We start from the raw sequence: 16,928 nt of genomic DNA on the forward strand, positions 1-16,928 counted from the left end.
GTGCTTCCCCTTGTAGTCTGTAATAGTTTGCAAGCCCTGCCATATCCGACGAGCGTCGAAGACGGTGTAGTAGGATTCAATCTTAGCCCGGTACTGACGCTTTGCCTGTTTGATGGTTCGTTGCAGGGCATAGCGGGATTTCTTGTAAGCTTTCGGGTTAGAGTCCCGCACCTTGAAAGTGGCAGCTCTACCCTTTAGCTCAGTGCCGAATGCTGCCTGGGATTCATGGCTTCTGGTTGGGGAATGTACATACAGTCACTGTGGGGACGACGTCCTCGATGCACTTATTGATAAAGCCAGTGACTGATGTGGTGTATTCCTCTATGTCATCGGAAGAAACCCGGAATATGCAAAACAGTTCTGTAGTTTAGCATCTGCTTCATCTGACCACTTTTTTATAGACCGAGTCACTGGTGCTTCCTGCTTTAATGTTTGCTTCCAAATAGGAATCAGGTGGATAGAGTTGTGGTCGGATTTACCAAATGGAGGGCGAGGGAGAACTTTGTACGTGTCTCTGTGTGTGGAGTAAGGGTGATGTAGAATTTTTCTCCTCTGGTTGCACATTTAACATGTTGATAGAGATTTGGTAGAACTGATTTAAGTTTCACTGCATTAAAGTCTCCGGCCACTAGGAGCGCCGCCTCTGGGTGAGTGGTTTCCTGTTTGCTTATTTCCTTATACAGCTGACTGAGTGCAGTCTTAGTGCCAGCATCTGTTTGTTGTGGTAAATAAACAGCCACGAAAAGTATAGCTGAGAACTCTCTAGGCAAATAGTGTGGCCTGCAATTTATCACAATATACTCTACTTCAGGTGAGCAAAATCTGAGACTTCCTTAGATTCAAGGTAGAATAAGGAATTCCTTACTTTTATAATCTTCACTAACGACTTGCCACTGGCTGTCTATGTATGCGGATGACTCACCCTATACACGTCAGCTACTACAGTGACTGAAATGACTGCAACACTTAGTTTAGTTTCAGAATGGGTGGCAAGGAATAAGTTAGTCCTAAATATTTAAAAAAAAACTAAAAGCATTGCATTTGGGACAAATCATTCACTGAACCACAAACCTCAACTATATATTGTAATAAATAATGTGGAAATTTAGCAATGTATTTGTGAGAGCTATTGACATGTTGAAAGCACAGAGCTGTCTGTTTAAACAACTAGCACACAGCTCAGACACCCATGCATACCCCACAAGACATGCCACCAGAGGTCTCTTCACAATCCCCAAGTCCAGAACAGACTATGGGAGGCGCACAGCACTACATAGAGCTATTCCACATCAGGTAACTGATGCAAGCAGTAAAATCTGAGAGAGAAAAAAGAGAGAAAAATACACCTTATGGAAGAGCAGGGACTGTGAAGCAACACAAACACAGACACATGCATACACACATATAACTGTGGCATACAGCAGGTCAGCCACCAGGGGGAGACTCGTCGAGGCCTGGTGACAGACGGAGTAGACATCACGAGGCGATGGCTCCATCTGCTGGACGGTCAGGACTAATTGGGGTTGATTGGGAGTTGGTGAGTAATCAAGGGCTGATTGCTCACCAGCTGTACAAGTGCCATAAAGCTGCCAGAAGGGCAGCACACAAGAGAGAGACTGGGGGAGGAAAGGACTCCCGTATAGCTGGGGACGGTTGCAGAGGTAACAGGAGTGAGTTCAGTTTTGATTCCCACAGGATACAGCAAGACCCGGAGCCCAGTAGACGGTATCCCAGAGAGGGTCTCTTGGGGGAGACCTATCCTTTTCTTTTGGACTATTATTTTAATAAACACCTTTGAAACGGAGCTAATCCTACTCTGTGTCTGACCTGTGTAAATGTTTTGACCCAACCCCGTGGTCTGCCACATGACACACACGGCTTTTGTGTTGTAGATATGTGGTCGTGGAGTATAGGCCTGAGGGCACACACTTAGTGTGTTGTGAAATCTGTTATGAATGTATTGTAATGTTTTTAAAAATGTATAACTACCTTAATTTTGCCAGACCTACAGGAAGAGTAGCTGCTGCCTAGGCAGCTAATGGGGACCCATAATAAGAGGACACTCCATTCTTGGTGAATGACACAAACTTGACTTTACACCATATAAAGCAGGTGTCAAACTCATTCCATGGTGGGCTGATTGTCTGCTGGTTTCCCCTCCTCCCTTGTACTTGATAAATTAAGTTCACTAATTAGTAAGGTCCCCACACCTGGTTGTCTAGGGCTTAATTTATAAGGAAAAAACAAACCTGCAGACACATATTAATTTAACCACATCCCTGTCCCCATGCTGGGCCTGTACTGATAAGCTTTCAATAAATAAAGTTACAAAAGTTAAAACTGATCATTCACGAAGTAATGAGGAAAGCTAGTGTGCCATGATGGATATATGCCTCCCCCCCCCCCGCAAGGCCCTTTGCTTTCAAAGTTATCAACAAAACATCTGGAGACATTTCTCTAAGATTCTATTTAAAATCCAATAAACAGTATTTGTTTTGTGTGTGATATTTACAGTCAGAATTAGTAGTAGTGAATTAACCCTGAAACCAAATGGCAGAAATAAAACTCCATTAAGACACCGCAAATACGTTTTTATAAAAATAGTACACATTGTACAGCATGTAGCAATAATGTTGATATATGTCCTTAAGAAAAAAAATGAGTTTCATTGTTCAATTTGGCAAGAAATTGATTATATATTATAAATATACACAGACAAGAGCCTGACAACACACTGACAACCTCAACATGCAAATCTATTGAAACTGTGGCCGGGATTCAATACAATACTGCGCGCTAGACAGCCGACAATGTGTCTTCTAAAGGCGTTTTCCCCGAAGTTCGCGGAGATCGCATTCATGGTAAATGTTGAGCATGTTGGCCCAAGCGTAAATTACCTTTGAAAGTCCATAGTAGTGGGCTGTTCTACCGTGCCTGGCCTCCGTCATGAATAAGTTCCCAAACACACAGTCATGGACAGAGACTTGCATGAACCCTCCAAATTATATCTACGCAAGATTCACAATATAGAAAACGTTTACACCGACGGAGGAAACATGCAGACAATTTGTTTGTCCATGACTCCACACACACACACACAAGACTGATCGTGTCTGAGTGACTATAACTCTTCCTTGGTGCTCTTGTTTAGTCCACGTGGGCTTGTTGACCTCGACTCGTCCTTTAGCCACCTGTTGAAGACGGCGACGGGGTCGATGTTCCAGTGTTTGTGGAAGGAGATGGGCACCTGGTGGGCTAGGAAGTCTCTGGAGTAGTCTTCAGGTCGAGCCTGGAGGGACATAACAATCATTATACCGGCCTCCCTTACCTTGTCCACAGACCGCTTACAGGGCAAGAAAACCAATATGCCATTTTGTAATTTGAGTGAACAATTCCTTTCAACACCTTCCATTTCTGTCAGCCACAGGAGACTGCACTGGAGACTGCTGTAATTGCTTCTCTTAAACAGGGTTATTAAATACACTGGTACAGAGACAACCAGTCCCCCAGGGGACGAGGAGAAAGTGAGGAGGAAACTAAGGAGGGATATTGGCTATTGGATACCAAAGACTAGTGTCTTTGTTACCTGAGCCTTGCTACAACAACCTTTGTTGAACTGTGAAATTGACGTACTGTGATTTGTTTTTACATTTTGGGTAAAGAATATTAGGTCTAAGAAAACGGGCAAGGCAGCAGCTACTCTCCCTGGGGTCCAGCAAACATTTAAAACATTACAATACATTCACAACACGCTGTGTGCCCTCAGGCCCCTACTCCATCACTTCCACATGTGCCTATGTTTGTGTTGCTTCACAGTCCCCACTGTTCCATAAGGTATATTTCTATCTGTTTTTAAAAAGTTACTGCTTGCATCAGTTACCTGATGTGGAATAGAGTTCCATGTAGTCATGGCTCTATTTAGTACTTGTGCGCAACTGTAGTTGGTATTAGGTAAGGACAATGGATAAACATTTATAAGGTAACGGCTCTCTCCCACAGTGCAGTTTTGATCATCCAAACTTCTTTGCTATGTCGTGCAGTGGATGTGCTCCACTGTACGACATAACAGCTGATACATCTTTAGGATTTGCTATCTGAAGGGTGTTCTCACTTACGACTTGTATAAATTAAGTTAAATTTCTTTTGATTTGAATGTCTTTTCAAAATAGAACATAGCAGAAAGTGCTTATTTGTCAAATGTGCAATCATCTGTGTTCTAGTAGGCCTACAATATGGTTAATCAAATCGGATACTTAGAAATTGTCATGTAGGGTGTTGAAAATGTTAGATAACATACTGTGTAGAAAGATATCCCAATTGCTTCATCTTTTCTACAGTGCATGCCAGCATACAGCGTTCCTATTGGCGTGGAATCTCCTTTGTAGCAGGGTTCACACAGCACAGACAATTCTGACATGCTAGACTTTTGTTCGGGAAGACTTGGTGTTGTCAGGAAATCACAAGTGCAGTAAATCGGCTATTGTTGACCTTGCCACACTGAGCGACTCTAGAGCTCCCATCTTTCATATACGATGATGAATGAACAATCATGAAAATAGTATGTGACATGAATCGTGCCAATAAAATTCCAAACTGTGGGTTCCTGGCATAAGGGTAATAATGGGTAAGTTCAGTGTTTTACCTGGTGGAAGAGGGAGCTATGTGTGACAGGAAGCCCCAGAGCGTTGAGACACATCCCCAGCACCATGTCATCAGGGGCGTCATCACTGTAACACTTGCAGTCACTGGCCAGGAGCCTCACCACCGCGGCCCTACTGAACACCATCCTGACAGGACACAACACACACACACCCCAACACACATTAGTTTGTGTGTGTTGATCATTCTGGCACAGAAAATGATTGAGCACCTGGGTGGAGAATCCAATACATTTTTATTATTATCATTATTAACACACACATCAACATCACTACTCTGACCAACACAATTAAGGGAAAACAAGGTGGATTGACAACTCAGACGCATTCCAGCTATTTGTTTTTGGTTGAAAAACAATACCACATGTATAAATATAGTAATGTACACACAGGTAAACAAATATGTTTTGAGCAAAATTGTGTTTTTTTAGTGTCAAATTCATGGAGTAGGCCATTAAAGGTCTAGTGTCATAGGCCTCCCCCTTGCTTGAGGAACAAAATAGGAGCATTAGAGAACAAAAGAGGGGAAAAAAACACCCCCATCATTTGTGCCTTGTCAGAGGACACGTGGATGTGCCTTTTGTTAAGAACTAGGTGATAAAGGAGTTGAAAAGGAGACTGGAGTAGGACTTTAAAGGTTTATGTTGAATATTTCCAGTGAAGAGCGACCCTTCGCATGGTAGTCTGGTAATTTCACATGTACAGTACACATACAGATCCCACAAATATTTATGAACGAATGGCCTGATTGCAACGAAGACGCGGAACCTGCAGATTACCTGCAGGTTGCCGCTGGATTTATTGACACGCTACTAAACGGGAGATTACACGTAGCTCCGAGCTAAAATAACAAACAAAAAAAACTGCACAATAAAACTGCTAGACCGGCTGATCTGACGCTGTTATTGTGTCAAACCTGCTGAATACTAGACAGCAGAAATGGTCATTGTCTACCTTCACTACTTCCGCCCCAATGAAAAAACATCCTACAAAGAACAATGAAATCGAAATATGAAAAAGATAAATGGAAGAATGTGACATATTACAACTGAAATAACATGATTAAACTGGAAATGTAACCCATGTCAATAACTGAAAAAGAAAGCTATTCAAAAACAACTTTTAAATAATAACTTTTAAATAATAAAGCCTACCACATTGTCAATTAAAGTGATATTGATTGCAGCAATGACTGTGATAGAAACTGTAAATATAATTATAAAACAAAACACTTTGCATCTGTTTCTTTGGATAACGACTTCCAAATAACACGAAATTACTCTCCTTACTACATTTCTTTCATATTCAGACATTGTTTCTTCAATAAAGTAGGCTACAATATGCCACGGTAGGCCTACTGGCCAAATGACTATTTTGTATAGTAGCCCTGTACTAAATTATAAAGGTTCACTATTGAGTCTTATCACGTTGTTCGACTAATAACTTAAATACGTATATATTCTCCACTATCCTCACAATATTAGAATACAATATTGTTTGTTCGAAATACAACACAATCACGATTTTGTTTCAAATATCAAATGTGTAGCCTAAAGTTCCGGAATATTTCCTTTTCCCCTCTTGATAAGAAATGGGAATATTCGATTCAGACAAGTGAAATCATTAATGTACGACAAAATCGTCTGAAAAAAGATAAAAGCGACGTCGGTCTTAAGGCGTCCGCATGCTTCCCATTTGAAACATTTCGTACATACAGTACCAGTTAAAAGTTTGGACACACCTACTCATTGCAGAGTTTTTCCTTTATTTGTACTATTTTCTACATTAATAATAATAGTGAAGACATCAAAACCATGAAATAACACATATGGAATCATGTAGTAACCAAAAAAAAGTGTTAAACAAATCAAAATATTGTAATGAAACAGGTAGGGAGCAGGTCTCGAACCCTCGACCTTCTAGCCCGAGGTCCGAAGCTGAAAAACAGCTTCTATCTCAAGGCCATCAGACTGTTAAACAGCCACCACTAACATTGAGTGGCTGCTGCCAACACACTGACTCAACTCCAGCCACTTTAATAATGAGAATTTATGGAAATGTATGTAAAATATATCACTAGCCACTTTAAACAATGTTACTTAATATAATGTTTACATATCCTACATTACACATCTCATATGTACTCTATATCATCTACTGCATCTTTATGTAATACATGTATATCTCATATGTATATACTGTACTCAATACCATCTACTGCATCTTGCCTATGCCGTTCTGTACCATCACTCATTCATATATCTTTATGTACATATTCTTTATCCCTTTACACTTGTGTGTATAAGGTAGTAGTTTTGGAATTGTTAGGTTAGATTACTCGTTGGTTATTACTGCATTGTCAGAACTAGAAGCACAAGCATTTCGCTACACTCGCATTAACATCTGCTAACCATGTGTATGTGACAAATAAATTTGATTTGATTTGATTTATCCACTGTGCCGCAAAAGCATGCTCAAGCGGCAGAGTCGATTTCCGCGCTTATAAACCCAGGGTCGCTACAATATATTTTAGATTTTTCAAAGTAGCCACCCTTTGCCTTGATGACAGTTTTGCACACTCTTGGTATTCTCTCAACCAGCTTCATGAGGTAGTCACCTGGAATGCATTTCAATTAACAGATGTTCCTCGTTAAAAGTTCATTTGTGGAGTTTCTTTCCTTCTTAATGCATTTGAGCCAATCAGTTGTGTTTTGACAAGGTAGGGTTGATATACAGAAGATAGCCCTATTTAGTAAAAGACCAAGTCCATATGTGACCGACCGCCTTGATCCAGTCTTATGTAGAAAATGTTGAAATGGTGTATTTTACATTGGATAAAAGCAGAGACGGAGAGCTATAAAATGGTATATCATACACTGCATTTGAGGAACAATGGGAAAGTAGTTCTGCTTTGAAAGTTGATAAACTTGTAATCTCACTTTTGAGAAAATGGCCTTTGAATGTTTTGGTACCAACTGGAGAGCTCTTCTTTGTCTACACCCATTAAGCATCATTCACACCATCTTAAGCTTTAGCCCGACCCATCTCTTCAAAGGGTTGGTCCAAGCGTTCTGTACTAACAACAGCAGTCAAGCACCCAAGTTAACTGGCTAACTTGCTAGCTACTTCCAGACACAAATGAGAGAACAGCTCACTGAACATTACTCACCCTAGCAGAGCTGGTTAGGTTGTTTTCATGTTATGCAGAGTGTTGGTAACTGTAACTGCTGCTGGCAACAAGTTAATTACACTTTTTTGGGACTTTTACAGACACCAGCAATATTCAACGGGTGTTGAGCGTTCACAAATTCATCAGTTACTCTTCGCTCTGGCACACAGACGAGAGTGCTCTGAAATTGGAGTAGATGGCCAGACTCTATTTACGAACACACCCGATATGGTTTTTTGCATATTGAAGTCTTTTGTTAATCTTGTGACTCCCATGCGGGAGCGTAATCATCGCCTGAAACGAATTAGCATAACTCAACTGACATAAATATCCCTAGAAAATATTCCTATTCATGAAAATCACAAATGAAATATATTGAGACACAGCTTAGCCTTTTGTTAATCACCCTGTCATCTCAGATTTTCAAAATATGCTTTACAGCCAAAGCTAGACAAGCATTTGTGTAAGTTTATCGATAGCCTAGCATAGCATTTTGTCCAGCTAGCAGCAGGTAACTTGGTCACGGAAATCAGAAAAGCAATCAAATTAAATCGTTTACCTTTGATGAGCTTCGGATGTTTTCACTCGCGAGACTCCCAGGTAGATAGCCAAAGTAAATTTTTTCCCAAAATATTATTTTTGTAGGCGAAATAGCTCCGTTTGTTCTTCACGTTTGGCTGAGAAATCGCCCGGAAATTGCAGTCACGAAAAATATTGACAGAAACATGGCAAACGTTGTTTATAATCAATCCTCAAGGTGTTTTTCTAATATCTATTCGATAATATATCCGTCAGGACAATTTGTTTTTCAGTAGGACCGATTGGAGTAATGGCTACCTCTGTATTTTACGCGAGAGTCACCCTGGCTGCCATCATGTGACCACTTACGCAATGTAGCCGCCTACGGCTATTCTTCAACATAAATGCGTAAAACTACGTCACAATGCTGTAGACACCTTGGGGAATACGTAGAAAGTGTAAGCTCGTTGATAGGACATCCACAGCTCAATAGGGACTCATTGGAACGCAGCGCTTTCAAAATATGAGGCACTTCCGGATTGGATTTTTCTCAGGCTATCGCCTGCAACATCAGTTCTGTTATACTCACAGACAATATCTTTACAGTTTTGGAAACGTTAGAGTGTTTTCTATCCAAAGCTGTCAATTATATGCATATTCTAGCATCTTGTCCTGACAAAATATCCCGTTTAAAACGGGAACGTTTTTTTTCCAAAAATGAAAATACTGCCCCTAGAGTCGCAACAGGTTATTAAGACATGTAGCTAGCTACAGTAGGTAAACAATGAACCATAATCTCAACTCATGACATTACTACCCTGCATGAATCAGCAGTTAGCTAACCAACCATGTTCAGTGTTAGCTAGATAACATTCGGCTATAACTAGGCAAGAAAATGGCTCTGAGATACGAATAATAAGATCATACAAATAACGATAGCAAGCAAGCCAGCCAGCTAACATTAGCTAACAGCACACTTTAACTTGAAATGAAAACGACTTTGTCAAAATAAGAAATTTATAATATCTGACAATGTAGTAAGATAGAGTACCTTACCCATATACATCATGGTTGGATGCTTCTCCCTGTCACGGATGCCATGGTTACCCTTAGTTTGAAGATGTAATCCGGATACAGGTGTTTTGTCCATCTCCTTAACTATCATACTCTAATTACACCGATTTAAAAACTCGGTCCTCCAGAAAGTGGAGAGCAAAACTTACACAGTTGAAGTCTGAAGTTTACATACACCTTAGCCAAATACATTTAAACTCAGTTTTCACAATTCCTGACATTTAATCCTAGTAAATATTCCCTGTCTTACGTCCGTTAGGATCATCACTTTATTTTAAGAACGTGAAATGTCAGAATAATAGTAGAGAGAATGATTTATTTCAGTTTTTATTTCTTTCATCACATTCCCAGTGGGTCAGAAGTTTACATACACTCAATTAGTATTTGGTAGCAATGCCTTTAAATTGTTTAACTTGGGTTAAACATTTTGGGTAGCCTTCCACAAGCTTCCCACAATAGGTTGGGTGAATTTTGGCCCATTCCTCATGACAGACCTGGTGTATCTGAGTCAGTTTTGTAGGCCTCCTTGCTCGCACACGCTTTTTCAGTTCTGCCGACAAATGTTCTATAGGATTGAGGTCAGGGCTTTGTGATGGCCACCCCAATACCTTGACTTTGTTGTCCTTAAGCCATTTTGACACAACTTTGGAAGAATGCTTGAGGACATTGTCCATTTGGAAGACCCATTTGCGACCAAGCTTTTGCGACCAAGACTTATGTCTTGATGTTGCTTCAATATATCCACAGAATTTTCCTTTCCTCATGATGCCATCTATTTTGTGACGTGCACCAGCCCTCCTGTAGCAAACCACCCCCACAACATGATGCTGCCATCCCCGTGCTTCACGGTTGGGATGGTGTTCTTCAGCTTGCAAGCCTACCCCTTTTCCTCCAAACAGAACAATAGTCGTTATGGCCAAACAGTTCTATTTTGTCCTCAGACCAGATGACATTTCTCCAAAAAGTATGATATTTGTCCCCATGTGCAGTTGCAAACCGCAGTCTGGCTTTTTAATGGCGGTTTTGGAGTAGTGGCCTTTTCCTTGCTGAGTGGCCTTTCAGGTTATGTCAATATAGGACTTGTTTTACTGTGGATATAGATACTTTTGTACCTGTTTCCTCCAGCATCTTCACAAGGGCCTTTGCTGTTGTTCTGGGATTGATCAAAAAAGTACGTTCATCTCTAGGAGACAGAATGTGTCTCCTTCCTGAGCGGTATGATGGCTGCGTGGTTCCATGGTGTTTATACTTGCATACTATTGTTTGTACAGATGTATGTGGTACCTTCAGGCGTTTGGAAATTGCTCCCAATGATGAACCAGACTTGTGGAGGTCTACAATTTCTTTTCTGAGGTCTTGGCGGATTTCTTTGGATTTTCCTATGATGTCAAGCAAAGAGGCACTGAGTTTGAAGGCAGGTTTGGAAATACCTCCACAGGTATACCTCCAATTGACTCAAATTATGTCAATTAGCCTATCAGAAGCTTGTAAAGCCATGACCTCATTTTCTGGAATTTTCCAAGCTGTTTAAAGGCACAGCCAACTTAGTGCATGTAAACTTCTGACCCACTGGAATTGTGATACAGTGAATTATAAGTGAAATGATCTGTCTGTAAACAATTGTTGGAAAAAATACCTGTGTCATGCACAATGTAGATGTCCTAACCAACTTGCCCAAATTATAGTTTGTTAACAAGAAATGAGTGTCGTGGGTGAAAAACTAATTTTAATGACTCCAACCTAAGTGTACAGTGGGGCAAAAAAGTCTTTAGTCAGCCACCAATTGTGCAAGTTCTCCCACTTAAAAAGATGAGAGGCCTGTAATTTTCATCATAGGTACACTTCAACTATGACAGACAAAATTAGAAAAAAAATCCAGAAAATCTCATTGTAGGATTTTTAAATGACTTCATTTGCAAATTATGGTGAAAAATAAGTATTTGGTCAATAACAAAAGTTTATCTCAATACTTTGTTATATACCCTTTGTTGGCAATGACAGAGGTCAAATGTTTTCTGTAAGTCTTCACAAGGTTTTCACACACTGTTGCTGGTATTTTGGCCCATTCTTCCATGCAGATCTCCTCTAGAGCAGTGATGTTTTGGGGCTGTTGCTGGGCAACACAGACTTTCAACTCCCTCCAAAGATTTTACATGGGGTTGAGATCTGGAGACTGGCTAGGCCACTCCAGGACCTTGAAATGCTTCTTACGAAGCCACTCCTTCATTGCCCGGGCGGTGTATTTGGGATCATAGTCATACTGAAAGACCCAGCCACGTTTCATCTTCGATGCCCTTGCTGATGTAAGAAGATTTTCACTCAAAATCTCACGATACAAGGCCCCATTCATTCTTTCCTTTACACGGATCAGTCGTCCTGGTCCCTTTGCAGAAAAACAGCCCCAAAGCATGATGTTTCCACCCCCATGCTTCACAGTAGGTATGGTGTTCTTTGGATGCAACTCAGCATTCTTTGTCCTCCAACCACGATGAGTTGAGTTTTAACCAAAAAGTTTCATCTGACCATATGACATTCTCCCAATCTTCTTCTGGATCATCGAAATGCTCTCTAGCAAACTTCAGACGGGCCTGGACATGTACTGGCTTAAGCAGGGGGACACGTCTGGCACTGCAGGATTTGAGTCCCTGGCGGCGTAGTGTGTTACTGATGGTAGGCTTTGTTACTTTGGTCCCAGCTCTCTGCATGTCATTCACTAGGTCGTCCCGTGTGGTTCAGGGATTTTTGCTCACCGTTCTTGTGATCATTTTGACCCCACAGGGTGAGATCTTGCGTGGAGCCCCAGATCGAGGGAGATTATCAGTGGTCTTGTATGTCTTCCATTTCCGAATATTTGCTCCCACAGTTGATTTCTTCAAAACAAGCTGCTTACCTATTGCAGATTCAGTCTTCCCAGCCTGGTGCAGGTCTACCATTTTGTTTCTGGTGTCCTTTGACAGCTCTTTGGTCTTGGCCATAGTGGAGTTTGGAGTGTGACTGTTTGAGGTTGTGGACAGGTGTCTTTTATACTGATAACAAGTTCAAACAGGTGCCATTAATACAGGTGCCATGAGTGGAGGACAGAGGAGCCTCTTAAAGAAGAAGTTACAGGTCTGTGAGAGCCAGAAATCTTGCTTGTTTGTAGGTGACCAAATACTTATTTTCCACCATAATTTGCAAATAAATTCATTTAAAAATCCTACAATGTGATTTTCTGGATTTTTTTTCTCATTTTGTCTCTCATAGTTGAAGTGTACCTATGATGAAAATTACAGGCCTCTCTCATCTTTTTAAGTGGGAGAACTTGCACAATTGGTGGCTGACTAAATACTTTTTTGCCCCACTGTATATATATTTTTAAACGCGTTAGACAGGATTACATGAAGGTCAGTCAAGAACTTTGAAAGTTTCTTCAAGTGCAGTCGCAACAACCATCAAGCGCTGATGAAGTTACGGGCTTTCGTGAGGACCACCACAGGAATGACCCAGAATTACCTCTGCTGCAGAGGATCAGTTCATTAGCGTTGCCAGCCTCAGAAATCGGCAATTAACTGCACCTCAGATTGCACCTCAGAGTTCAAGTAACAGACACATCTCAACATCAGCTGTTCAGAGGAGAAAGCGTGAATCAGGCCTTCGTGGTCGAATTGCTGCAAAGAAACCACCACTAAAGGACACCAAAAATGTCAAAATGAGTTGCAGATTTCTTTAGTTATTGTAAGAACCGACGCTGGAGATGAGAAGCAGGTACGGGGAGTTGAACATTTAATAAGGAACAGACATCAAACAGGACAGAGACAGCGTCAGAACCGGGTATGTAAAGATAAACAAACATTTACCCTGAAGCTGGGAACAGAGCTTGGGAATAGATAGCGGAGGTAATGACACAATGTCCAGGTAATGACACAGAGTCCAATAATCGTTGATGTGCATGACGGGGGAAAGGCAGGTGTGTGTAATGATTGTTGCAGTAGTACGTAATGCTGGGGAGCCTGGCGCCTTTGAGCGCCAGGGAGGGGGAGCGGGAGAAGGCGTGACAGTACCTCCCCTTTAGGGGTGCCACCCTGCGTCCCACCTGGGCGAGCCTGAAGGCCCGGCCGAGGCACGGGTGCTGGACAAGCCGGCTGGGAGTAAAATCCCGACGAACCGGCAGAGGCATGGGAGCCTGTCGATCCAGCTGAGGCGTGGGAGCCCGATGATCCAGTTGGCAGCCTGACGAGGCAGCTGGGTGTAAAAACCTAATAATACGGCTGACGCCCTCTTAGTTTTTTCCTTTTCATGGTTTGAGTGCGAGTAGATATACAGTAGTAGCCCTACCAGTAATTATATTATATTGTGGCAAACACAACATTTTAGTTGGAACTTAACTTGGCCAAATAAAATGGCTCAATAGAAGGAAAAAAAGTTTTGAAGATTTAAACCTTCACAAAAGTTTTTATGAGGCTTATATTGCAGCAATAACCAACAAAGGCAGGTGCCTACTGTCGTCCTACCCGACAAATGGCAGCGATAGAGAGCAATAGTAATGGCGTCTTCTTGTAGGCTCGAACTCCGCCATGGTTCGTTGGACACAGCTTATGGGAAAATGATTGAAAGTTTTGGAAATGCAGAAAATAAGGTCTGTGGTAAACACAGGCTTAAGAGATCTTATATGTTATAATTTTTCCAATTCCTTTCCCATTAATTTCCCCCTTAGGAATGGTTGAACAAACCAGAGGTAACTAATTTCCGGTTTTTCGGACTACAAGCTGGCGAGCTCTATAGACAAATAATATTTATTTTACAACAGGCCTACTTGTAACCTATCTTAAACTAAAGCACAAACACGGAGCACAAAATAAAAAAGATAGTTCGAACAACTTATCCAATGAAAATGCCTCAACAAAAGGAATCTAAACACAACATATTTAAAGAAATGGTTTAGATTTGTAAATATGCCTACAATAATAATAATGATACACAATAATAATAATGATAAATACAAAATTGTATCAAACCTGAATAGCGAGTTGCACATAGTCCATTTGGCCGCACCAATGTTCTTGTCACCTTTGTTCACTACAATATTTTGTACTTGTACCCACAGAGGACAATCCCCTTGTCGACTAGTTTTCCCTGTACTCTTTCTCCTCTAACTTTAGTTTTACGTCAATGAAAAAGGCCTCCATCTGCGCTATCAAGAGTAGCCTATAGGCCGAGGCCCCTCTCACTCGCCCTCTCTCTCTCTCCTCAGCAGCAGGTGCACGTGATCCGAGACAAAAGTGACAATTTAGGACCCAGACCCGCTCGGGTCTCGGAATTTCGGATCTGAAGACCTCTCGTTGGAGGTACTCGAGGACCGGAGTTAGGAACCACTGCTCTAAAAGTATGGCCTCTGTCTCAATTAACATCAATTTCTGAATCCAAAATGTCTGTGTCAGATGTTAGCTTAGTCCCAAAAGGCACCCTTATCCCTTACATAATACACTACTTTTGACCAGGGCCATCAAAAGTAGTGTACGCTGAAGGGAATAGGGTGCCATTTTGGATGCAGATGTTGTGACTCACCCCCCTCCTCCGGTGATGTAGCTGTAGCCTCCCTGGCCGAGCCCGTAGCCGTACCTCTCCCCTAGACACACCGGTTCAGAGGGGTCATAACAGCTCAGCAGCATCTGCAGTCTGGGCAGGCTGGGGAGGGTAGACATACATGTACAAACAAACACACACCGAATGCAAACAAACACACGTGTGCACGCAGACACACACACACACACATATTCTCTCTTCACACAGGTGTGCACACACAAACAACTTGGTAGGATATTCCTCATCAAAACCTCCCAATTCTGACACCGCTGCTCTCTGCATCCAGTAACTTCCACACTAAATAAAATATAATACGTTTGCTGACTTTGCCCTCAGGAGGCAGTCCCGACACGAGTTTTGAACTTTTTTACTTTCTTATTTGACAGCTTTTTCACTGCATCAGGGGGTTTGGCATAAGTGTACACACACACATGTTGGACTGAGGAGGTACTATCACTCAGACACACCGTCAGCCATTGTGGCTTTTTGTTTGTTTGTTTGTTTGTTTGTTTGTTTGTTTGTTTGTTTGTTTGTTTGTTTGTGTCTGTCTGTCTGTGTGAGTCTGGCTGTGTGCATGTGTACTGAGAGCTTTACCTGATGAGTGTGTCATCATCCACCACCAGAAGCCATCTCGTCTTTGGCACTGCATCGCTGACATACCTCTCTAAGATGGCAAACGTCTTCCCACAATGACCTGCAGAACAAAACACACAGAGTACCATTTCTGTAACTCTAGGATGTAAGGTTGCCCATCATTTGACAGGACATTAAAGGTCCAGATCTTAATTTGAGCTCTAGAATCCTCACTCTAGAACTAGAACTAAAAATAATTGTGCACTTGGATCCCGAGTTAGGATTAGGGTTGACTGTGGGATATAGCTTTTTTATTTTTTTATTTCACCTTTATTTAACCAGGTAGGCCAGTTGAGAAGAAGTTCTCATTTACAACTGCAACCTGGCCAAGATAAAGCAAAGCAGTGCGACAAAAACAACAACAGAGTTACACATAAACAAATGTACAGTCAATAACACAATAGAAACATCTATGTGTGCAAATGTAGAAGAGTAGGGAGGTAAAGGCCATAGAGGCGAAATAATTACAATTTAGCATTAATACTGAAGTGATAGTTGTGCAGATGATGATGTGCAAGTAGAGATACTGGGGTGCAAAAGAGCAAGAGGATAAGTAACAATATGGGGATGGGGTAGTTGGGTGTGCTATTTACAGATTCACTGTACTTGTACACAGCCATCGGTAAGCTTTTCTGACAGCTGATGCTTAAATTTAGAGAGGGAGATATAACTCTTCAGCTTCAGTGATTTGTGCAATTCATTCCAGTCATTGGCAGCAGAGAACTGGAAGGAAAGGTGGCCAAAGGGTGTGTTGGATTTGGGGATGACCAGTGCAATATACCTGCTGGAGAGCGTGCTACGGGTGGGTGTTGCTATGGTGACCAGTGAGCTGAGATAAGGTAGGGCTTTACCTAGCAAAGACTTATAGATGACCTGGAGCCAGTGGGTTTGGCAACGAATATGTAGTGAGGGCCAGCCAACAAGAGCATACAGGTCGCAGTGGTGGGTAGTATATGGGGCTTTGGTGACAAAACGGATGGCACTGTGATAGACTACATCCAGTTTGCTGAGTAGAGTGTTGGGGGCTATTTTGTAAATGACATCGCCAAAGTCAAGGATCGGTAGGATAGTCAGTTTTACGGGGGTATGTTTGGCAGCATGAGTGACGGAGGCTTTGTTGCGAAATAGGAAGCCGATTCTAGATTTAATTTTGGATTTGAAATGCTTAATGTGAGTCTGGAAGGAGAGTTTACAGTCTAACCAGACACGTAGGTATTTGTAGTTGTCCACATATTCTAAGTCAGAACCGTCCAGAGTAGTGATGTTAGTTGGGCAGGAGGGTACGGGCAGCAATCGGTTTTAGAGCAATTGGT

At 41.7% G+C, this 16,928-nt stretch overlaps 1 protein-coding gene across 2 annotated transcripts in view; it reads right to left on the reverse strand.

Annotated features, from left to right (window-relative positions):
• Positions 1-2,574: 2,574 nt before the first annotated feature.
• LOC110507325 (beta-1,3-glucosyltransferase) overlaps positions 2,575-16,928 on the reverse strand; it is a 180,508-nt gene continuing 166,154 nt past the window's right edge. For both annotated transcript variants that reach the window (XM_036965104.1, XM_021587245.2), the window contains 4 exons: positions 15,577-15,676; positions 14,965-15,084; positions 4,643-4,787; positions 2,575-3,289 (listed from right to left, as the gene is read on the reverse strand). In XM_036965104.1, the coding sequence (XP_036820999.1) occupies positions 3,122-3,289; positions 4,643-4,787; positions 14,965-15,084; positions 15,577-15,676 (533 nt within the window). In that variant the 3' untranslated portion in view covers positions 2,575-3,121. The remainder of the gene's footprint in view (positions 3,290-4,642; positions 4,788-14,964; positions 15,085-15,576; positions 15,677-16,928) is intronic.

This window comes from Oncorhynchus mykiss, chromosome 27 (genome assembly GCF_013265735.2).
Source record: "Oncorhynchus mykiss isolate Arlee chromosome 27, USDA_OmykA_1.1, whole genome shotgun sequence".
Lineage (NCBI taxonomy): Eukaryota > Metazoa > Chordata > Actinopteri > Salmoniformes > Salmonidae > Oncorhynchus > Oncorhynchus mykiss.